Consider the following 22,311-nt stretch of genomic DNA (forward strand, 5'->3'; position numbering starts at 1 on the left):
ATTACTCCAACCTAAATTGTATTTACACAGTATCGGAGGGATTTCCCGATAAAGCTATGTAGGTGGAGAAATAAATTTGGGATTGAAACTTGGGATCTCTGGTACGAATGGGGAGCGTGCAAAGACTCCCGAGGCCCGGAATGATGTGCTTCCATCTAATCTTTTCCTTACCTATCTCTGGGGTACGGAGTATTCCCGAACACCTATAATTTTCACATGTGACTGATTGCGAAAACTGATCTCATACTTTCCGATATTCCAAGATGTGCAAACTTTCTCCAACACTTCGCGCTATATCCCGTAGTCTATGAACATCTGTCCCCACTCAAGCCACCAGCCCCCAAGCACGCCAATCTCGTTGGTCGCAGCTACAATAATATGCGCGTAGCGTGTAAATAATGCGGAGTATGCACCCAGGATTTGGGTATGATGGATAAGCGCACCCAGCTCGGGGAGGTTCAGTCCGGCGACTACATTTGTCTATGAGCTATCAGGATCGACGACGGGCTCCATTTTCCCCTTGTATTTAGCCTACGGCTTAAACGAAAACGAAGGGAGCGACCCTTTCCAACGTTAAACCCAGCCCACACCAACACGAGCAGATCACTCCTCTCGCGCGATATCTGGTACGTAAGAGGTTTTACTGGTGCTTTTCTTCGGTTGATGGTCATGACTCTCCGCTGAGAGACAAGTTCACTGCTCCGCACATACGCTGACTGTCGCTTACGGTGCAGTGTATATTTAGAGTCAGACGCAGCGTCGATAATGGCTCTAGAGCCGGGTCTGGATTCACGAGCCGAAACCACAGCTTGAGCTGAGATGAAACCTGACCCAGCAAAACCCTTCCGTTGCGGGTATGGCCACGGGTATGTTTGGCGAGACCATTCGAGATGAGAATTACCTTTTCGCGAGACAGCTATTCAGTGACAAACCGATGTCTTGTCTTGCTTTGTCTTTTCCGTTGTCCGGCGCCTAGCCGACGTCTATCCAGTCGAAGCCATACCGGAATACACGTGTCCGGCAGTGGATACACAGTCTGAACTGCGTGTGTTGTTGGCGGCAAAACACTGGACGATGCTCGTCTCCAGGCGGGCTAGAGCGGGTCTTGATACCTTCTCTCCGTACAGAACACTGATCCAAGACGTGGAACCGGTATAGGTACCTTGCAAGATTCGCTTCAAACAACCCAACTCATATCATATCCTCAATCAAGTTAGTACAAAACCTCTATTCCAACTCCACATGTGCCCACCATACAACATAATTTATCCATCTTCTACCCACATAAAATAAGGGAACCTCACCAGCAACCCTGGGTTTAGGAAATCACCGTGGAGTCCGACAAACCCGAATCTCGAGACGGTGATCAGGCCATACATCGTACAATGTCTCAAGCACCACGATGGATATTAATTCATGAAACAATCACGAAAACTCAGATTAACACAGATTAACTTATTCATGCCAAGTCCTAAGCTAATGTCCCTCGGTCAGCTAGCCCATAGTGCTGCAGAAAGCCATTCACAGCCTGAAGATACCGAACCTCCAGTGGAGATGGGTACGAAGTGGGGGAGAGAAAAAAAAACAAGGCGTACGGAGTACGATCTCGGCTAAGTGCCTGTTTACTCCTACTGCAAATGGCCAACGAGACGAGGGCATGTTGCCTCGCGTAAAAACATGGAGTGCCAAGAGCTCCAACTCCATCTGTGACCCGCGAATGGAATCACCGTGTCCATACAGGATACAGCCGATTGCTACATCCTCGTTACGCCGTCGCCAGATGCGGTATATGCGTTACGAAAAGGCGAGGATGTCGGGTGCGTCCGGTCGCCGGCCGGTCCGAACTGGCTATCGGGCCGAATTTGATATTATCACGGCTCCGCGTACCAATGTTGGACCCTGATATGGGGCTCCGTGGTGTTTTGAAGCTTGCGGCACATTTTCTAATGGCTTCACAGGTGGATTTGTTTTTTTGCATTAACCGCGACATTTCGGCCGACATTTTCTCCCGGAAGATCCTGTCCTCAGGGCGTGGGTTTCCGAGTCATTTCGTCTATCTAAAACGATCCAAGAGACTGGGAACTGGGATTGATGTTTGGCATATGAATTTTGATGGATGTGCGTAAACGCATTACTAACCCCAATTGGAAGGGTTCGAGACTAGGATGCAATCCCAACTCTGAAGGTTGGAAAGCAACCAGTTGATATTGAAGCTCGCCCTGGTTGCAGGTTGAGCTCTCAAAAACAACCAGAAATAAACAGTAAAAGGGCCTCAGGAATGGTAAATTTGAGATCACGCCCCATAAGGAGTCAGTCTCTTCCTATCATAGAATCCATATTTCTCATCATCGACCATGTTTATGGAAGAAGGAGAAAAGAAAAGAAGGAGCAGACATCAAATGAAAAAAATTGGTTCCTCGCATATGGCTTACGTAAACTTTCTGTGTGTGCCGAAAACCTTGGAACCTTCCGTAAAAAAAATCAACCGGAAAAACCAATTATCCGGGTAATGGCATAAAAGGAAATCTCAACCGGCACCATTCCTCTTCTTTCTTTTCTTCTTCGTGCGGCGGCGCAACTCGATAACCCGTGTTGCCTGGACATCTACGGCCATTAGTCTGGCTTTCAGTGATGTACCCCAGGTGTCAGTTGCGCCACAGACGAAGGGAATTGCACATTGATTCTTACCTTTATGGGTCTTTCTGATTTCGCAAGGATGAGACCTTCTGGTGGGAGTCAAACATACTTTTTTATATCCTTTTGGGTATTTAGTAATAGAACAAATGAATTTAAATTTTCACATGATTTTTACAGCTAGCTGGCTCTTTCATTAGGTGTTGAACTGTACTCTGAATGGCATAAAGTCGACACAAAATGTTGATCAGGCCAAGCTCTTCCTGTCTTGAAAACTCAATCGCGAAAGACAGCTGAAAGCTCTTAACTCCATAGCGTATAGGCTTATTTTCTCCAAAGTCTATGTTTACTCGCCAGGCTCATCACCAATCTTCTCTAGCTTGCCCATAGATCGGTTTGCACCCGCCTCGCCAATAATGCGAATGCGGTCAACGCGCAGCTTCTCGCTGTCCCCATCCCCATCAACGAAGAACACAACCAGCGATGTCACATTTTGGAAATTGACAAACCGCAGTGGGACCGTCGCAGTGCCAGTCTTCGCATCCCAGTCACCAGACTGAATCTCCACCTTCTGCACAGGAGGGATACCATCCGCCTCATCGAATCCAAGCACATGGGAGGTATTCTTGTAGATGTGCAAGTTCCTAGGCCGCATGGGTGTCTCGTCATCATCGGTATCTGCATCCGCGGGAGGGAGGGAGGTAACCTGAAGCGAGTGGACCTTCAGTGTCGAGTTGAATGGGATGTATAGCATCAACTGCTCATCGGTATCGCTTTCGGTCCAATCCGCCTGGCCAGCGGCCTTGCCCTTGCCCTTTCCTGCTAATCCGGAGGGCTTCGAGGTGCTGAACAGAGCACGCGGCTCCGCCGTATCCGTATCCCGGTTCAACAGCTCCAATCCCTTCACATCAACCTGGTCTGTAATATCGCTGTAGCCCTTGGCCACTGTACCACCGAGCCAGAGCTCGCCGGAGCTGCTTCCTTCGCCGGCTCCTGCTGCGTCATCCGACTGGCTTGCCTCGGATGCGAGCTTCTGGACGATCTGGTTCAGCTGTGCGGGATTGGCGCCTTTGACTGTTTGGTTCACGCGGCCGCTCTTAAAAACGATAAAGGTCGGCATTCTAGATATCGTGTGTTTGTCAGTAAGGGAGGCAAGTATTATATAATCGGACACACAGCCTATGCTAGGTCCTAGATATTTGGATGAATGGTACATACGCTGTGACACCATACGCTTTTGCGAGCTCCTGTTGGTGGTCAACATTGATCTTGGTGAATGTGATTTGGTTCGGGCGGGAGAGCTGGGTCGCCAGCGCGTTATACGCAGGCGCAATGGCCTTGCATGGTCCACACCAGTCAGCGTAGACTATTCAAGTATCAAGTCAAGGTCAGCGATAGCTCTAGTGGTTCGGAGGGGAAGACGGGGTCTCGGCGGGGCAGGCTCGCGCGGCAAATACTTACAGTCAGCGACGACAAGACGGGAGGAGGTGAGGAGCGACGAGAATTGCTCCTTCGATGAGATCTCAACGACAGACATGGTGAAGTTGGGAGGGGAATGAGTGTGAAATGGAGGATGGAAGAGGATGGAAAGATGTGAGGTTGTGTTTTGCTGCCTCCGCATATGTCATCAGCCCCTCTGCACAATCAATAATTCCACCACGCCAGGGAATGTGTACTGCGTAACATTATTTTAAGGGTTAACTGACGAGTACTGAATCCTTTTTAATGTAGAATAGTTCGAGGTCAACTCAAATATCGAGTTCTCAAGTGTGGTTCTTTCGAGCATGTCTGGGATATACTGATATATATATTGTTACAATGTTCAGGGCATTATGCGATTGAAAATATAGTTATTAAGACCTTTGTCTTTGTCTTTTTCTTCTGACAGAAGCTAAAATACAAATACACACAGAAAGTATATCTTCATCTACATGTAGAACAAAATTAAGACAAGTAGCTACATATGATACAGAATTCGGCCACATCGTTGGACGCATGAGTTTGAGCTAGGCTCGAAGACAAGAGGCCCGAGTTGGACATCTGACATCTGTAAGGGGGATCAAGTTGGATCTCAATCAGAGTATACCACTTGGTGTACGCTCTTGGTTCACACCAGGTCCGAGAAGGTTGGTATGCACAAATCAGAAGAGACTGGTGGTGACCCAATCTGCAAAAGAAAACCCGAACCCAGTAAAAAGAAAGCCCCATAGCAGAAGAAGAACAAACATCCGAGTGTGTACTCTGTATGAACCAACAGCCTAGTCCCTGGACAAGACATAGACATGGGACCACGGGTTGCCAATTATCGCACAGCGACAAGACCTGAGCTGCACAGTCGGACATGAGTTTGAACGGCTTGCTAGAGCAGAGGTGATTGACCAAGAAAAAGATGACCTGACGAGCCATCTCTTCATCCTTCATCTGCCTCGACAGCAAACAGAATCTTCAACCAGAGACTGCACCCGCGACACCCAATAATGATCTCGCCATGCTCAGCCTCCCTCTCCAAATCATCCTCATGGACCAAGAACCCGCGCTCATCACCGCACCGACATCCGCGATACCAGCAGTCGCCATCGCCGCCTTCCGCTTCCTCAGAGGCCAGATCCTCCAAATCCACAATCTCTAAGCCGGTATGGAAGACATCGCCGGTCTTTTCCCGTTCCGCAACCTTCTGCCTATCCAAACGCAGAGAGTGGTTATATTCCGCACGGAGGACGGGGTCTGATAGGGTCTTGTAGGCGGTGGTGATCTGGTCGATGGTATACAGTTGTCGCGACGAGTTGCTATTGGATTTGGCAAAGAGAGGGTTCGGAGTAGACGTGGATGTAGAGTCGGTCGAGCCGCCTAGCCCGGTCTCCCTTGCGACAGCGCCCGCCTTGTCAGGGTGGTGTTTCAGCAATGCTTTATGGTATGCGATCTTAATTTGCTGCTTGGAGAGGACTGTTGACGAAGACGCCGTGAACGGCAGAGACAGGATCTCATAGAGATCCATAGCATGCGCAGTCCTCGTCATGTCGATGAAATGTATTTTTCTTTCTGTTTAGGTCGTATCTCGCTGGTTTCGTTGGTTCGTGTGCGGTGCCGAGTCCTCGAGCGACCAGTCGGAGGTGCGCACCAGACTGTAAGAGTGACTCCTCGAAGTCTAACGGAGAGACACAACCTTGCGCATCCCAGGGAATTATGAAAATCTGGGGTAGCAGGGTGCTGCAAAGCGGGGTTGGTGAGCTTTGTTGCTGAGAGGTTTGAGGATTCGAAAATGGCGGGTCGCCCTTGCACGCCACTTTGGGATAAGGCCTTCCGGGGCCATACCTGTTGAAGTTAAGTGTCGGCACCCTTTCTCTCTTTTGTTTTCTCGATGCCTGATGATGAATGTATATTTTTTACATCCTAGGGTATTCTATATATGCAATACATTTCTGCCAAACTTCACCCGATGTCCCTATGTTAACCACCTTGATGCTACATCCTATTCAAAGCTATACCTACATGCCGTGAGCACAGGACTGTTCATGAAAACATGGAAGTAAGTCTAAAAATCCATTGACAACCAAAAAACAGAATCTTAGTGAGTAATAACTCGGATATCAAGACAGGTAAATGAAAGGAGATGGGAATCTAATGCACTTTTTGAGCAATCTCCCTACTCAGAACCAGAAGTCTTGAAGACAAAGCGCTCATCAGTCTTGAAGGGCACACCGAGCTCAAGGAGCTTGACAAATACATCAGAGAACTCCTTGAAGAAGACATCGCTGTCCTTGGCATAGCGCTCAACGTGCTTCTTGAAGCCCTTATCCTTGACAAGAGCCATGTCAGTGGGCAACATCATGAGAGTACCAGTGGTCTTGTCAGTGAACTGAGTTGGTCCATTCCACTTCTTCTGGACCCACTTCTCCTCAGCAAGGAGGCGGAAGAACTCATTGGTGAAAACAGTAGGGCTGAAGTTCCAGGGGCCGTCGAAGCCGGAACGATCGGTGTGGCAGCGGCCCAGGGCATGGGCGCCGATCAGTGCAACCATCTCGCGGTCATCAAAGCCCATGCGGGAGAAGATATCGCGGATGTGACGCTGGTCCTTGGCGGCGTCAGGAAGACGGCCGTCGGGAGTGCAGGCAGCGACGTCCCTGTCCTCACGGCCGGGCCTCCAGGGGATGGTAGGACCACTCAGCTCCTGGATGGCGCAGGCACCACCGAGAGTCCACAGATCGGAGTAACTGATCCAAGGGAACTGAGCCTTGATGGGCTCGAGGAAATCACGCGCAGTCTTGAGACCGGCGTTGGCGCCATGATCGGACTCTGGGGCGAATCTCATAGTGGCGCCGTTGCTGCCTCCAGTGCCGGTCTCCTTGTCATAGGTACCACTTGCGTGCCATGCGAGACGAACAAGGACCTATTGAGAACAAAAACGTCTATGTTAGCTCTTTGACCTTGGATTGCAACATCGACGAGAGCTTAAGTGACTGCACTTACAGGACCATAGCTACCGTCGTCATAGTCGGTCTCATCAGCTAGACGGCTAGCGATAGCGTCGTACACCTTCTGGTAATCGGCCTTGGTGGGGACGAAGGGCCCCTTGGGGGTAGCCTCGCCGTTCAGGTAGAGGTATGCTCCACCAGCACCAAGGGCACCGAGACCAAGAGCCCAGAGGCCAAAGGATGAGCCAGACTTCTCGGAGCCAGCTTCTGAAGCATATCCACGACGACCAGAGGCGCGGAGACCATTGGCGGGGATGGCGAAACGGGTGCTGCGAGCAGCAGGACGGAAAGAGGAGGTCGGGGTTGAGCGCAGGAAGGCCCGGGAAGCAGATCTAGCAGCCGAAGCCATTGTGATAGGGTAAAGAGGGTGTGAGACAAGAAGTCTTGAGTTTTAGGGAAAGTCAAGGTGGGAGTACAAGAGAGAAGGGAGGAACCGGGGGGATTTGTACTTCTCCTGTCCCATTTTCTAATGCAGTACAACCCTGAGCCAATACTTCGGTACATCGTACAGAAGCTGATGGAACCCACAGCCAATCAAGGGGGTCACATATGTTATTGCCTCGGCGTTTTCGTCTCATCTCCGCATTCCGGTACCATTGCTGTACATCCCCCAGATTTTGACTTCTGTCAACTGTCTTCTTTTTTTGTCTCTAAATATAATTCCATGAGATCGTACTCATTGAACTGACGGTATAGACTGACAGAAGCATGAGTGGAAAGATCATAGGTATTTCTGGAGAGGTATTATTAACATCCAAGCGCTGTTTGGTCAATATTGACCCACTCTCCGATCCGACAATGCTTACCTGATCAGAGTCAGGCTCAGTAATAATCAAAGGTCTAGATAGACCGTTACTTGGGTATACTGCATCTATATTATTCAGACGTCAAACTATTAATGAGTTCCAGATCTCTTGGCGAAATTGGACCTTTTTAATGGCGATCTTATTACCCATGGTTACTACCTAGGTAGCCATATGATTACTTTATCCATGATAGTACATCGCCATGCCCTATATGATTCATCAGACCCTGGCCAATTCTGCATGTGTCAATGTATCAATTACTGCTCTTACCAGAATAGGACTTGCGCAGCGTGGAGGAAATTAATATGTTGTACACTTACGGAGTACGTGGTTCTTATATGCAACAGATAGCAAGCACCTGATGCCCTACTTTCTTCTTTCAAGAGCCTAACCGGCCCTTATATTGTTTCACAAAAATTAGACCCAATCAATAATACTCTTGGACTTTGGCATATAAAATAAAATGCGGAATAAAATTAAAGATATATTTTTGAATCATTAGTTTGGGATGTCCGTCGTAAAAAAGTCCTGCTGTTCAATAGATATGAACACCAGGGTGGAGTAGACGCAGCTCTGCTAAAAACTGTTTGGTTTTGATATTCCACGAACGAACGATTAAAAAATCACCCAAGAGACGGTAATGCCACAGGTAGGCACCACGCGGGTTATGTGGTTTGAAGTTTACATATCTGAATGTTGGATTCAAGTCAACAATCCCCGACATTAAAGGATTGGATTCTCAAGTCTCCAACACACGAATGGTTGAAGAAGAAGAAAATGTGTGAAGTGAAAAAGTTTTTATCTTAATCGGAATGGCACGTGATTTGACTAGCGCCATCACATGACCTGGCCTTTTTGTATCGAAAATTTCCGCGCAGATTGGGAACTTTTCTTCTTTACACTTATTCGAACGCATAATCAACCGCCAATTCCTCGTTCATAGGATGGTTGGTCATATTGGCGTACTAGAAGATATTGGGTATCATTATGACTTCTCGACGGCTCCGAAAAGGCTTCGGCCTTTAGGCGCATTGGTAGATGCGAGTCATTGCTGTCCGGACATGCCATTTTATATAATTTTTTTTCTATTAATAATCTACATCTGTGATTTTTTTTTCGGACGAACACCATATGAGAGCCTAGGCTCGGCTATAAATACCTTTTAGAAACATTCTAGAAGACCCTATATAAGACAACTATGCTGAAAGAAACACGGGACGATATACCATGTAGAAGTTCAACTCAACCTTGGAACTAAATTCTTTAAATCCTTATTGACTACTCCGTACCTCTATACTTCAATAGTGTACATGTATGTCTCATTTGGAATGATCTGCCCCTCGGACGTCAATCGAACTCTTCTCCGCCCCGGGAACCAGAATTCTTCCCCTATTCCACTTTCTTGTGCTGCCACTCCTTTGATTCATTTGTAATTATTTTGCATCATGCCTACCGGCATCAGCAAGCGCCAGCAGGCGCGGAATGAAAAGACCTTGACGGAGCTGATCCGGACCGTTCCTGGCAATGACCGATGTGCCGATTGCGATGCCTTGACCCCAGGTACGTCCCAAGAGATCTTTATTGTTGACCACACTAATTCTTATTTGAATAGGATGGGCAAGCTGGAATGTATGTCAATTCCTTTACCTTCGAACGAATCCACAAACTGACTGTTCGTCTCCGACAGATGGGCATCTTCCTTTGCATGCGTTGCGCCGCACTCCACCGCAAGCTGGGCACACATATTTCGAAGGTTAAATCTTTAACCATGGACACCTGGACATCAGAGCAAGTTGATGTGAGGATAATCCGGCACGCAATAGCAACCTTGGAAAGGTCACAAGCTGACAAAGTGGACTTTATCGCCTGGGCAGAACATGAAATCACACGGCAACATCCTTATGAACAAAATGAACAACCCGCGAGGTATCAGGCCGCCAATTCCCACAGACATTGACGAGGCCGATGCATGCATGGAACGGTTTATCCGGCAGAAATATCAGCACCGCTCGCTGGAAAACGGGAAGCCAAAGCCCCCGAGCAGGGAGGATTCGAGTTACTCCAACCATAGGGCTGTCTCCCCCGTGGAGTCAAGAAAGAATGACTATAACATGTCTCCGGAGGGTTCCCCTCCCCCACTTCCGCCCAAAGCTGGAAAGTTTTTCAAGTTTGGTCTACGGTCGTCATCCTCTACCTCGAACCTCCGTCGATTTGGTGGCAAGCCCAAAGTGACCTCGCCAACCTCGGACAGTGGAGCCTGGTCACCACCACCATTGCCATCTAGGAGGACTACAGGGCTTGGTGCGCCTGTCGCCGATGTGGCAATGGCGTCTTTTGAGTCTAAAATGGCGGCATTGCAGGATATGGGATTCACCAATGACCAACGAAATGAGATGGTGCTCAAGGGACTCCATGAGGATCTGGATCGAGCGGTCGAAACACTGGTCAGGTTGGGCGAGGGGCCCAACCCTCCATCAAGGTCCAGGACTCCGGTCGGGACCAGCACTGCTGCATCTGCACGCATAGTTATCTCGAAGCCCGAGCCGTCCAAAAACCCATTCCCGGTCACCACCGACAACACATTCCCTGAGGTTTCTAATAACCCATTTGACCGGGCAGTCTCAAACCCCGTGACACAGTCGCAAACCCAGCAACCACAGACCGCTTCGTACAACCCATTCGATCAGCTAAACCCGAAGCCGGCATCTACACAGCCTCTGGAATCATCTTTCCAGAATCTGCAGGTTTCCCAGCCCTTGTTCCCTCACTCTACTGGTGGATACCCGAACCAGACGAGTTCCATGCAGAACTCTGTATATCAACAGTCTTATACCCCGCCGATCACGTCGACATTCTCGCAGTCTCCCTATGTTACATCGCCTCAGCCAATGGACAACAGCTACAATCCATTCAACCAGGCACCGCCGCAGCAGCAGGGTGGCATGACCAGTCAGACGTATCCCAATCCCAATTCGCCAACAAATCCCTTCTTCAACAATACGCCGCAAAATCAACTCATGCAGCCGCAACAGCCGCAAACGAGCCCGTTAGTAAATAACTCAGGAGGCTCCGGGTTCCTCCGCGCAAATACCATGCCGGTCATGTCTTCCGCCTCGTCATTTGGACCAACTGCTTCTCTCCAACAGCAACAGCAGCAACAGCAGCAGCAGCAGCAGCAGCAGCCAACAAATGGCCTAGGAGCATACAACCCGTTCCAGCAAGGACTGACGCCAAACGCAGCACAGAACGCAGGCGGCTTAACCAGCCAATTCCAGTCTCACCTGCAACCCCATCAGGCGCAGCAGCTCATGCCTCAGCCCACTGGAATGGACAAAAACAGCATTCTTTCATTGTACAATATGGGGCCTTCGCAGTCTAATATGACATCCATTCCCGAACAACCCCAGCAATCTCAACAACAACAGCAACCTCAGCAATCCCAGCCACAACCCCAGAACCCCACTATGAATCCCTACTCTCAAACTCCAAACCCATACACCTCCATTCCTCAGACCCAGAAAGTCACAAACCCCCAGTATCAGAATCAGAGCCAGTCCCAGCCCCAGCAAAATTTCCAGCCCCAGCAACCTACCACCAACGCCCAGCCTGCCGCGGGAACATCTAACAATCCATTCTTCGGCACCGCCCCAGCAGGCAGCGGATCCGGCCTTGCTGCACAAGCAGGTATCAACCCATATCAGCAGCAATCCGCAGGGCTAGGAATTGGCGGTATGAACGGCCAACTCGGGGTCGGAACCGCCCCCGGAACTACTCCGGCCACGGGAACGAACAACTCCCCATTCTCGGGAATGAGCAGTCCGCCATTTGCCGGATCGAACAGCTCCCCATTTGCTGGAGGCCAGTCCCCTTTTTCAGGTCCGCCGCCCACGAACTCGGCATTCCAGCGGACGCACATGAGCCAGCCAAGCGTTGATGTGAGCGGGCTGCAGAAGGGTCGCCATAGCCCTGATGCCTTTGCTAGTCTGAGTGCTCGCTATGGTTAAGTCATATGACCTCGGCCTTGGATAATAAGTAGATAGATGGTCGAGCAATGTGAATATGGATATTGATATGGACATTCGTTTTGATTTTCGCTTTGTCCTTTACGCTGATCTCGATATAGAAGATTAACTAGACGTGTTATGGTTGTGCATGTCCGGCGCATTTTCATTGTCTGTTTGCCATTCCTTGAAATTTTTTGGTGTTTTATTTTTCTTTTCATTACATTCCCTGTCCATTTTCCTTTGTTCATTAAAGATTCCTTTGATTTCCGGAAAGCGAGTCAAAATAGTGCATTTTGAATGTACATATAGTTCTTGTTACATGAGTTTCGAACTGATAGTATATCATTGGTGAATCAAGACAGATTACCATACTGTACATAAATCTAGGGTTATATGTCCAAAGAAGTAAAAAGACAAAATGGAAATAAATAGTAAGGGAATGTAGAAGGCATGAAGCTGAAAGGGAGGGGAAGGAAAGTCCTTACAGCACCACATATATAAGGAAACTACACGACCAAAAAAGCCAGGAATCGGTGATCTCAAGACCACAACTCTGCTTCCGTAGGTCGCCTTTTAGCTCCGCCCAACCAAGTCGGCAACCCAGGAAGCCACTCTGATACCCAGGGAGGAAGCCAACCTGGCTTCTGCTTCCAAAATGACAACCTCGCTACAAATCTCTCCCAAGGAGTGAGGGGACGCCAAGGCCAATAAATTGACGATTTTGAAGGTGAGAAAAGAGACGCCACATAATTTCGCCATGACGTAAACAATGAAGGCGGCGATGCGGACCAAGGCATCGCAGAAACGTGAAGGCCCATCCATCCCTGCCCTTTTTGCTTGCGCCCCTCATTCTTGAACGATTCCACGATGCGATCAAATTGCTTATCTCGGCTTTGCTGCACGTGGCGTTGGGTCTCGGAGCGCCAGGCGTCCTGCTCTACCGTGTCCAGGCACCAGACTACGATGTCACCACGACGACGCCGGTCGTCGTGCCAGTCGGTGTTGAAGGTGCGCCAGCACTCGCCATAGTGGGAGCCGCGTAGCAGACTGTGGAGGGTTGGCTCAAGCTGAGCGAAGAAGATGAGGTAGTCGGGCCATTCATGTTGTGAGGCCTCGTTGGGGGTCTTTCCTGACGCAGAATGATATGCGGAAGAGGTGTAGCTGGGTCGGCGAGGGAGGTGGCGGAGACCACCAGCCATATTCTGGCGTAGGAATTGGAATGGGTCGTCGTAGAATTGATCTGCTTCGTCGCGGTAAAGGGCTTTCTGGGTTGCATTGAGGTCGATCGGTGGCTCGCAGGAAAGGGCCCAAGCGTTAATTGTCGGGTAGACTAGATGAGAGCGCCAAGGTGTGCTGTGGCAGGGCATCAAAAAGCCAGCAGAGATTCCGGTTTCGGAGGTGGAATTTGTTTGTCTTTTTGGTGTTGGTACCGAGTGTACTTGGTGCTGCTGACGGAGATATGAGACAACCTTCAACGTTCCTGATGCGTGATAGAGAGTCGTGTATAGTGCAATGACCACGTTGACAAGCACAAGAAAGATGAGAATCAGCCTGCGGGGAGCATGACGCGGGTAGGCCCGCGAGTAGATGGCTGGGTAAAAGAATTGCACTAAAGGCGGCGCAGCTAAGATGTGGAGGCATGGCAGCAATGGGTAGATGAAACGCACTTCCTTGTGAGATATTAAAGAGAGGACAGATGGCATCACAAGACAGACTGTCGCCAACTGCACTCGGATTGCCGCTTGCAAATTGTTTCCCACTGTGGAATTTCGAGTCGTCAAGGTTCTGTATAAACCCCAAACCGCAAAAGGCAGCATAGTGGTGAGTAGAAGGGGATAACCTTGCGAGACATAATAATGCCAATCATTGCTGCCATAGAAGACAGCCAGTGACTGCGCGATGTTGAAGTATAGGAACCTTAGCGGTGGGAATGTCCAAACTCCATAGAAGAGCCGGTCCGCAACGGAAGACACCGCGAGAAGTGCCGATCTATCGGATCAAAAGGTCAGCTGGTCCCTTATCATGAGGCCGGCGTACATACCCGCAAGCTATAACCTCAAAAATGAGAACCCTGCGTTGGGGCCAAGAGGTCCGAAGCCAAGCGAGGCCAGCCAGGGTTGCCCAAACGATAATGTTAGTCGGACGAAGTATACATGCGAGCGCCGCCAGCGGCAGACATTTGCGGAGGCTGTAAGCAGCGTCAGTGGCTGTTGTCATAAAGTTGGAGGTCCAGTCATACCCAAGAATCACACTTCGAGCCCGGTCCGTGCCCCTCGTTTGATTGCCAGTGTTTTTGTCGCGGCCACCGGCTGTAGAGCCTACCGACAATTGCCATGGCCATAGTTCCAATGCAACAATCGTTATTGTCGTCTCGAAGCAGTTTGACAGTGTCCTAGTTGAGCAGAACCATTGCCAGGGATTTAGAACGGTTGCGATCAACTGTAAGACAATTAGCACGCGCTCTTTCCTGTCAACACAGGGAAATTCTGAACACCCCACGTATAATCACATACCGTTGTCCATGACCCACGGGAATCATTTCCATAGACGCGAACTGCGAGCTTCCATGTGTATAAATCACCAATTGCCGCCACAACGGCCTGCGCTGTCTTCGGAGCGACAATCAGGAGCTCTGCGCGCGTTGCGGGAGACACGCTGAGGGTGGATGCGAGGAAGTCAGCGACTTTGTAGATAGCGGCAAAGAAGAGGGGATGTAGAGAGGATCGGAGTTGGTGCCGCCATTCCTAGGAGCGCGATATTGAGGTTAGCCAAAGCCACATGATGTGTCCACGCGATCGCATTCACTCACCCATGTCACCCAAGCTCCTTGGCCCTGTCCGAACGCGATCTGCCAGGCTGGCTCTAGTGACTGAAAGTATTCATCTGGCTGGAAAAATGTGCGAACCGCGAACGCATTGATGAGACGGAAGGCGACGAGGAAGAGGAGTATGTTTTGAGGGGCGGTTTGAGGCGCGCGGGGAGAAGTTCGTGTAGACATGATCAAGGGTAATAATATTGTGAATACTCATTCATCCCCGTGTACATTGCGAGAGGCTCAAGAAGGCTGGCCTCACAAAGTGCAGCATGAACAGACAAAGGAGAGGGCGGAAGATGTTCCTCTTGAACTCCGAGACTCGAACTACTCGAACTACTCGACCTAACATTCTTTAACATTTCAACTGTCTCCATTTTTGTGTTTTTTTTTTCTTTTTTCTTTGTCTGTGTTTCTTTGTTTTCAATTATAAAATACTTCTTTATTTCCCTATTTTCCAAAGGATTAAGTATATCTTTTCAGCTCCTTCAATAACCGAAGTATGACGTGAAATTCTACCCCGGTCTCTGATTTTAATTTCGACCAATTACGACCTTTTAACATGATCCTAGAGTATATATAGTTAATTAACGAATCAGAAATCGTGGTTATCAAAGCTAATGGAGCCTTGTAGGGTAATCCTGCGCATAGGGAACAGCGTCGGCACGACCTGTACTTAGCGGACATAGTCGGTCTAAGTCTAACACTTAACGGCATAGCGTACAGAAAAGAGAAAAAAATTCCCCTTATATAACACCTCTCTTTTCTTTCCAAGGTTGCTTTTTTTTACAATTTCTTTGATCTCAACTTCTTCTTTCTTTACCCCATTACCAAATACCCCAATCTCCAACTTTCCCCTCTCCCCGCAATCATGTCTACAGGACCTTTCTCCCACTACCATGCTGCCTCTTCTACTGAGGCGATTGAGTCCGAGAAGCAATATGCTGCTCATAACTATCACCCTCTCCCTGTTGTCTTTGCCCGGGCTCAGGGTACTTCGGTCTGGGACCCCGAAGGCCGTCACTACCTTGACTTCCTCTCTGCCTACTCCGCTGTGAACCAAGGCCACTGTCACCCCAAATTGATTGCTGCACTGGTAGACCAAGCTTCACGAGTAACACTGAGCTCCCGTGCATTCTACAATGATGTTTTCCCTCGCTTTGCCAAGTTCGTTACCGAATACTTTGGCTTCGACATGGTGATGCCCATGAACACTGGTGCCGAGGCTGTTGAGACAGGTATCAAGATCGCCCGCAAATGGGGATACAAGGTCAAGGGCATTCCGGAAGATAAAGCCGTTGTCTTGAGTGCAGAGAATAACTTCCATGGACGTACGGTAAGTGGATTGTAACCCCTCTCTGTTGCACCAGTGTACAGAATACATCAGTGGCTGATTATGACCCCTTGCATTAGTTCGCCGCCATTTCCCTATCTTCCGACCCCGAGTCACGCGAAAACTACGGTCCTTATCTGCCCGGTATCGGATGCACGATTCCAGGAACGGATAAGCCCATTGCCTACAACGATAAGGTAGCTCTGCGCGAGGCGTTCGAGGCAGCTGGCCCGAACCTGGCTGCTTTCCTCGTCGAGCCTATCCAGGGTGAGGCAGGCATTGTTGTCCCCGACCCAGATTACCTGCAGGAGGCCAGGGCACTCTGTGATAAGCACAATGTGTTGCTGATCTGCGACGAGATCCAAACCGGTATCGCGCGCACGGGTAAGCTGTTGTGCCACGAGTGGAGCGGAATCAAGCCCGATCTTGTCTTGCTCGGCAAAGCTATTTCGGGTGGTATGTACCCAGTTTCTTGCGTGTTAGGAAGCAAGGACGTCATGCTCACCGTGGAACCTGGTACCCATGGTTCGACCTACGGTGGAAACCCACTTGGCTGTGCTGTCGCTATTCGCGCACTCGAAGTCGTGCGCGAGGAGAACATGGTCGAGCGTGCGGAGAAGCTCGGTCACTTGTTCCGGGATGGGCTATTGGCTATCAAGAGCCCGCTCATCCAGACAGTGCGTGGAAAGGGTCTGCTCAATGCCATCGTTATTGATGAGTCGAAGACGAATGGACATACCGCTTGGGACTTGTGCATGCTGATGAAGGAAAAGGGTCTGCTGGTATGTATCCGAGTCCTTACTCGTGAAGTTTGTTTCGAAGATCGCTGACTCTTATGCTCTCCAGGCAAAACCCACCCACCAGAACATTATTCGCCTTGCTCCTCCGCTAGTCATTACAGAGGAAGAGATCCAAAAGGCCCTTGATATCATTAAGGAGGCCGTGACAGACCTCCCCAACCTCAAAGGCGCATCCGAGGATCAGGTCATCCCTCCCCCGGAGAAGAAGGTCAAGATTGATCTTGAGAACTAGATGCTCTATGAAGAGCGGGACCTGAAGTCCACATATCGCAGCGCAGATATCGCAGCGCAACCCAAAAAGCCGCGTGGGGGATCCACGACCCATAAGCCATGCATACTACCTGATATTCTTCAGATTCGGGCTGGCTACTCCGTATTTGGGATTCCCATTGGACACATAAGACCGGAATGCCCCTGCTGGCACCTTTCCAACTTTCTTGTTATCCCACGACGTGACGATGGAATGGCTTTCTTTCTTCTCTCACTTTTTTTTTCGGGGTTAAATTGTATGCAATAGCAAGGAATAGATCATAATTCGATTTTGGGCATCAAGTAATATCCACCTCGAGGACCGATATAAGCATTAGTAATCCAGTCGGCGAACGGAGTCAGGAAGCCCGTGATGCCGACCACCGTCAGGTTTATATTCTTTTTAGTCTCCGTAACTAATCCCGTACTCGTACTTCGTAAGCCCAAATGCCTTTCCTTGGAAGGATTTTTATCTCCGACATTTTGACTTTTATTGTACTGGTATGGGAAGCTTAGCCTTAGGTGGATACAATATAAAGACTCCGAAGTCCGTTTTTTATTTGCTCCGTTTTCGTTATATTGGAGTACATGTACTCCGTACTCCGTATACTAGTTCTATTAAATCCTGGAATCTTTTGGATCCTCCTTCTCCTTAGTTCCCTATCTGAATCCCTAATCCCCGAATACCCGACATTATCTCCGCATTCAGCATCTTGCCCCCCACATTCTATCACTTCCCAATTTTTTTCAATTTGAATTCCTGGGTGAACTGGCATTCGATCAAACTCCAGCGCCATGTCCGCGCCTGAGCCGCTACGTGAAGTAGTGGCTGATAAACTCGAGCCCAATACTTCGAAATCAGGACCCGAAGCCAAGGCCTCGGATCCGGACATGCAGCTTACGCAAAAGAAAAAATGGTATCGCAGACTCAATCCTCTGCGAATGCAAAAGATACCTCCTATACCAACAGAGCGATCTGTGTCGCGTGAACATGGTGCTTCATTTTTGAGTGTTGTTTCCTTTCAATGGATGGCTCCGTTGATGAAAGTTGGTTATCTACGTCCACTCGAATTGCAGGATATCTGGACTGTCAATCCTGACCGGGCCGTTGACGTATTGTCCGGCCGATTAGATGCCGCGTTGGAAAAGCGCACCGAGAGCGGCATTAACCGCCCACTTGTCTGGGCGTTGTACGACACGTTCAGATTTGAATTTCTGCTCGGTGGTGTCTGTCAGTTTTTCAGTTCGCTGTTGCTGGTCTTTGCACCATATTTGACTCGGTACTTGATTGCTTTCGCGACGGAGGCTTATGTCGCACAAAAGGCTGGTCAGCCGGCGCCAAACATTGGCAAGGGCATGGGTTTTGTCGTTGGTATCACCTGCATGCAGGCACTGCAAAGCTTATGCACGAACCAGTTCCTGTATCGGGGCCAAGTTGTTGGTGGGCAGATTCGAGCGGTGCTTATTTCTCACATCTTCAACAAGGCTATGAGATTATCTGGCCGTGCTAAGGCAGGAGGACAGGCTACCCCAGAAGAAGTCAAAGCCCTGGAGGCAACCAAGGAGGCTCTTTTGAAGCCCGAAGAGAAAGGAAAGCAATCGACGCCTGATACTGCGCTACCCGCACCTGGTGGTGTTGCTGGCGATGGCCGCGGGTGGAACAATGGTCGAATTACTGCTCTAATGAGCATTGACGTGGACCGAATTAACCTAGCTTGTGGAATGTTCCATATGATTTGGACAGCACCCCTCTCCATTATAGTGACGCTCGTCCTTCTCTTGGTCAACATCGGCTACAGTTGCTTGTCTGGGTACGCACTGCTGGTAATTGGAATGCCCTTTTTGACTTTCGCCGTGCGATCATTGATCAACCGACGGAAGAGTATCAACAAGATTACAGACCAGCGTGTATCTCTCACCCAGGAAATTTTGCAAGCTGTGCGCTTCGTGAAGTACTTCGGTTGGGAGAGCAGTTTCCTCGGCCGTCTGAAAGAGATCCGTGGACGAGAAATTCGATCCATCCAGACCTTGCTTGCGATCCGAAATGGCATTCTTTGTGTGGCGATGTCTATTCCCGTTTTCGCCTCGATGCTTGCTTTCGTTACTTATGCGCTGTCAAATCACGTCTTGGACCCTGCGCCGATTTTCTCCTCGCTAGCGTTGTTCAATTCCCTGCGGATGCCGCTGAACATGCTGCCAATGGTCATCGGCCAAGTGACCGATGCTTGGACCGCTTTTAGTCGAATCCAGGAGTTCTTGCTCGCCGAAGAACAAACTGAAGATATCGAGCGGGATGAGAACATGGAAAATGCCATCGAGATGGAGCATGCCTCGTTTACCTGGGAACGCCTTCCGACAAGCGAAAAGGATGCAGATAAAGCTGAGAAGAAGGCAGCTGCACAGCCTGAACCAACAGAAAAATCAACAATCAAGGACGATAACGCCAATGAGACTCCCGCGGAGCCGTTTAAACTAAACGACATGACCTTTGAAGTTGGCCGACATGAACTGCTGGCCGTAATTGGAACAGTCGGTTGTGGCAAGAGTTCCTTACTCTCAGCTCTTGCAGGCGATATGCGTGTGACTGATGGTACTGTACGAATGAGCACCTCACGTTCATTCTGTCCCCAGTACGCCTGGATCCAAAACACCACCGTGCGTAACAATATTCTATTTGGGAAGGAATATGATGAGACTTGGTATGAGCAAGTCCTCGACGCATGCGCTCTGACCCCAGATCTTGAGATCCTACCGAATGGAGATCAGACCGAGATTGGAGAAAGAGGTATCACAGTGTCTGGTGGGCAGAAACAGCGGTTGAATATTGCTCGAGCCATATATTTCAATGCAGAAATGGTGCTCATGGACGATCCTTTGTCAGCTGTCGATGCACATGTTGGTCGTCATATCATGGACAAGGCAATCTGCGGTTTGCTCAAAGACCGCTGCCGAATCTTGGCGACCCATCAACTCCATGTTCTCAGCCGATGTGACCGAATTATTGTTATGGACGAGGGACGAATCAATGCGATTGATACATTCGACAACTTGATGCGCGACAATGAGGTCTTCAAGCGATTGATGTCTACTTCTCGACAGGAGGATATGCAAGAGCAAGAGGAAGAAAGTGTCGGTGATGTCGTGGATGAAATAGACGAAAAGGAACCAAGCCTCAAGAAGGCTGCTCCAGCAAAACCTGCTGCAGCCTTGATGCAGCAGGAAGAAAAGGCTACCTCTTCCGTTGGCTGGGGTGTCTGGAAGGCATATATCCGGGCCTCTGGCAGCTATCTCAACGCCATCGTGATATTGATCTTGCTTGCCATTACGAATGTCGCCAACATCTGGACTAGTCTGTGGCTGTCCTACTGGACCTCTAACAAGTACCCGAACCTGTCGACTGGCCAATATATTGGAATTTACGCTGGCCTGGGTGGCGGTGTTGTTGTCCTGATGTTCGTTTTCTCGACTTATATGACCACCTGCGGTACAAATTCTAGCAAGACTATGCTTCAGCGTGCGATGTCCCGTGTGCTCCGCGCGCCTATGAGTTTCTTCGATACTACGCCGCTTGGACGAATCACCAACCGTTTCTCGAAGGATATCCAGGTGATGGACAATGAACTTTCGGATGCAATGCGTATCTATGCCCTGACGATGACCATGATTATCTCTGTCATGGTTTTGGTTATTGTGTTCTTCTACTATGTAAGTGCTCTGTCCCTTGGGATTTCTTGGGTTACTCGTAATCGGAGCTAACCCCCTTTAGTTTGTCATCGCACTTGTCCCGCTTTTTATACTGTTCCTCCTAGCTTCGAACTATTACAGAGCATCTGCCCGCGAGATGAAGCGCCACGAGGCTGTCTTGCGTTCAATGGTGTATGCCAGGTTTGGTGAAGCCATCACCGGCACTGCATGCATTCGTGCATATGGCGTAGAGAACCAATTCCGCCGCACCATCCGAGACTCTATCGATGTGATGAACGGGGCCTATTTCCTCACTTTCTCCAATCAGCGTTGGCTCAGTGTCCGACTCGATGCCGTGGCGACGGTAATGGTCTTCGTCGTCGGTGTTCTAGTTGTCACTTCTCGGTTCAATGTCTCACCCAGTATCTCTGGATTGGTGCTGTCTTATATCCTGTCCATCGCACAGATGCTCCAATTCACGGTTCGTCAGCTGGCTGAGGTTGAGAACAACATGAACGCCACAGAACGTGTCCACTACTACGGTACTCAATTGGAAGAGGAGGCGCCTTTGCACCAGGCCGTGGTGCCAGCTAGCTGGCCCGAGAAGGGTCACATCGAGTTCAGCAATGTGGAAATGCGCTATCGGGCTGGGCTTCCACTCGTCCTGCAAGGCCTCACCATGGACGTGCGAGGAGGCGAGCGTATTGGTATTGTCGGTCGCACTGGTGCCGGCAAATCGAGTATCATGTCCGCACTATTCCGTTTAACCGAGCTATCAGGGGGTAGCATCAAAATCGACGACATCGACATTTCCACCGTCGGCCTCCACGACCTTCGATCCCGCCTGGCTATCATCCCTCAAGACCCAGCCTTATTCAAGGGCACAATCCGCTCGAATCTTGATCCGTTCAACGAGCACAATGACCTCGAACTATGGTCCGCGCTGCGCAGGGCGTACCTCATCGGCCAAGAGCAAGAGCTCGAAGGCGAGGAACTGCAAAGTGGGCCAGCCACCGGAACCACAACCCCAGTCACAGGCAGTGACGTTAAAGCGCGGCCGATAAACAAGCTCACTCTCGAATCACCTGTCGACGACGAAGGCCTGAACTTTTCCCTAGGCCAGCGCCAATTGATGGCCCTCGCTCGGGCACTGGTCCGCGACGCACGCATCATCGTCTGTGACGAAGCTACCTCTTCCGTTGACTTCGAGACAGATCAGAAGATCCAGCACACTATGGCTCAGGGCTTTGATGGGAAGACTTTGCTGTGTATTGCGCATCGCTTGCGCACGATCATCCACTACGATCGCATCTGCGTTATGGATAAGGGTCGGATTGCTGAGATGGATGCACCAGTTGCGCTGTGGGATAAGACAGATGGCATTTTCCGTGCTATGTGTGAACGCAGCGGCATAACGCGCGAGGACATTCTCAGCACTGACTGAGATAATGTTTTGAAACCAGTATATAATTTCTACACACCACATATAGCATATAGCATATCAAAGCACATAAAAG

The 22,311-nt window shown here is 49.6% G+C and overlaps 7 protein-coding genes across 7 annotated transcripts; 3 read left to right on the forward strand and 4 right to left on the reverse strand.

The window, feature by feature from the left end:
* Positions 1–2,980: 2,980 nt before the first annotated feature.
* PGRI_038710 (thioredoxin-like protein 1) lies at positions 2,981–4,171 on the reverse strand (the record flags this gene model as incomplete). Its single annotated transcript, XM_040791584.1, has 3 exons — positions 2,981–3,755; positions 3,853–4,000; positions 4,096–4,171. 3 exons carry the CDS (start codon positions 4,169–4,171, stop codon positions 2,981–2,983), a joined length of 999 nt encoding a protein of 332 aa, XP_040645661.1.
* An 873-nt stretch (positions 4,172–5,044) lies between these two features.
* Positions 5,045–5,650, reverse strand: PGRI_038720 (Zinc finger, DPH-type; the record flags this gene model as incomplete). The annotated part of the gene is made up of 1 exon (XM_040791585.1): positions 5,045–5,650. One exon carries the CDS (start codon positions 5,648–5,650, stop codon positions 5,045–5,047), a length of 606 nt encoding a protein of 201 aa, XP_040645662.1.
* A 627-nt stretch (positions 5,651–6,277) lies between these two features.
* Positions 6,278–7,455, reverse strand: PGRI_038730 (peroxidase; the record flags this gene model as incomplete). The annotated part of the gene is made up of 2 exons (XM_040791586.1): positions 6,278–7,021; positions 7,102–7,455. 2 exons carry the CDS (start codon positions 7,453–7,455, stop codon positions 6,278–6,280), a joined length of 1,098 nt encoding a protein of 365 aa, XP_040645663.1.
* A 1,902-nt stretch (positions 7,456–9,357) lies between these two features.
* PGRI_038740 (uncharacterized protein) lies at positions 9,358–11,916 on the forward strand (the record flags this gene model as incomplete). Its single annotated transcript, XM_040791587.1, has 4 exons — positions 9,358–9,472; positions 9,525–9,541; positions 9,600–9,710; positions 9,787–11,916. The coding sequence occupies 4 exons, from the start codon at positions 9,358–9,360 to the stop codon at positions 11,914–11,916; spliced, it is 2,373 nt and encodes a 790-aa protein (XP_040645664.1).
* Positions 11,917–12,455: 539 nt separating this feature from the next.
* Positions 12,456–14,914, reverse strand: gpi10 (putative glycosylphosphatidylinositol-alpha 1,2 mannosyltransferase; the record flags this gene model as incomplete). Its single annotated transcript, XM_040791588.1, has 5 exons — positions 12,456–13,905; positions 13,958–14,104; positions 14,156–14,355; positions 14,430–14,660; positions 14,726–14,914. 5 exons carry the CDS (start codon positions 14,912–14,914, stop codon positions 12,456–12,458), a joined length of 2,217 nt encoding a protein of 738 aa, XP_040645665.1.
* Positions 14,915–15,599: 685 nt separating this feature from the next.
* On the forward strand, positions 15,600–17,093 carry car2 (ornithine-oxo-acid transaminase; the record flags this gene model as incomplete). Its single annotated transcript, XM_040791589.1, has 3 exons — positions 15,600–16,064; positions 16,142–16,843; positions 16,908–17,093. The coding sequence occupies 3 exons, from the start codon at positions 15,600–15,602 to the stop codon at positions 17,091–17,093; spliced, it is 1,353 nt and encodes a 450-aa protein (XP_040645666.1).
* An 812-nt stretch (positions 17,094–17,905) lies between these two features.
* Positions 17,906–22,238, forward strand: PGRI_038770 (ATP-binding cassette transporter YOR1; the record flags this gene model as incomplete). The annotated part of the gene is made up of 2 exons (XM_040791590.1): positions 17,906–20,815; positions 20,877–22,238. The coding sequence occupies 2 exons, from the start codon at positions 17,906–17,908 to the stop codon at positions 22,236–22,238; spliced, it is 4,272 nt and encodes a 1,423-aa protein (XP_040645667.1).
* Between the last annotated feature and the right edge of the window lie 73 nt (positions 22,239–22,311).

Source organism: Penicillium griseofulvum (genome assembly GCF_001561935.1).
Source record: "Penicillium griseofulvum strain PG3 chromosome Unknown contig_86, whole genome shotgun sequence".
NCBI classification, from domain to species: Eukaryota; Fungi; Ascomycota; class Eurotiomycetes; order Eurotiales; family Aspergillaceae; genus Penicillium; species Penicillium griseofulvum.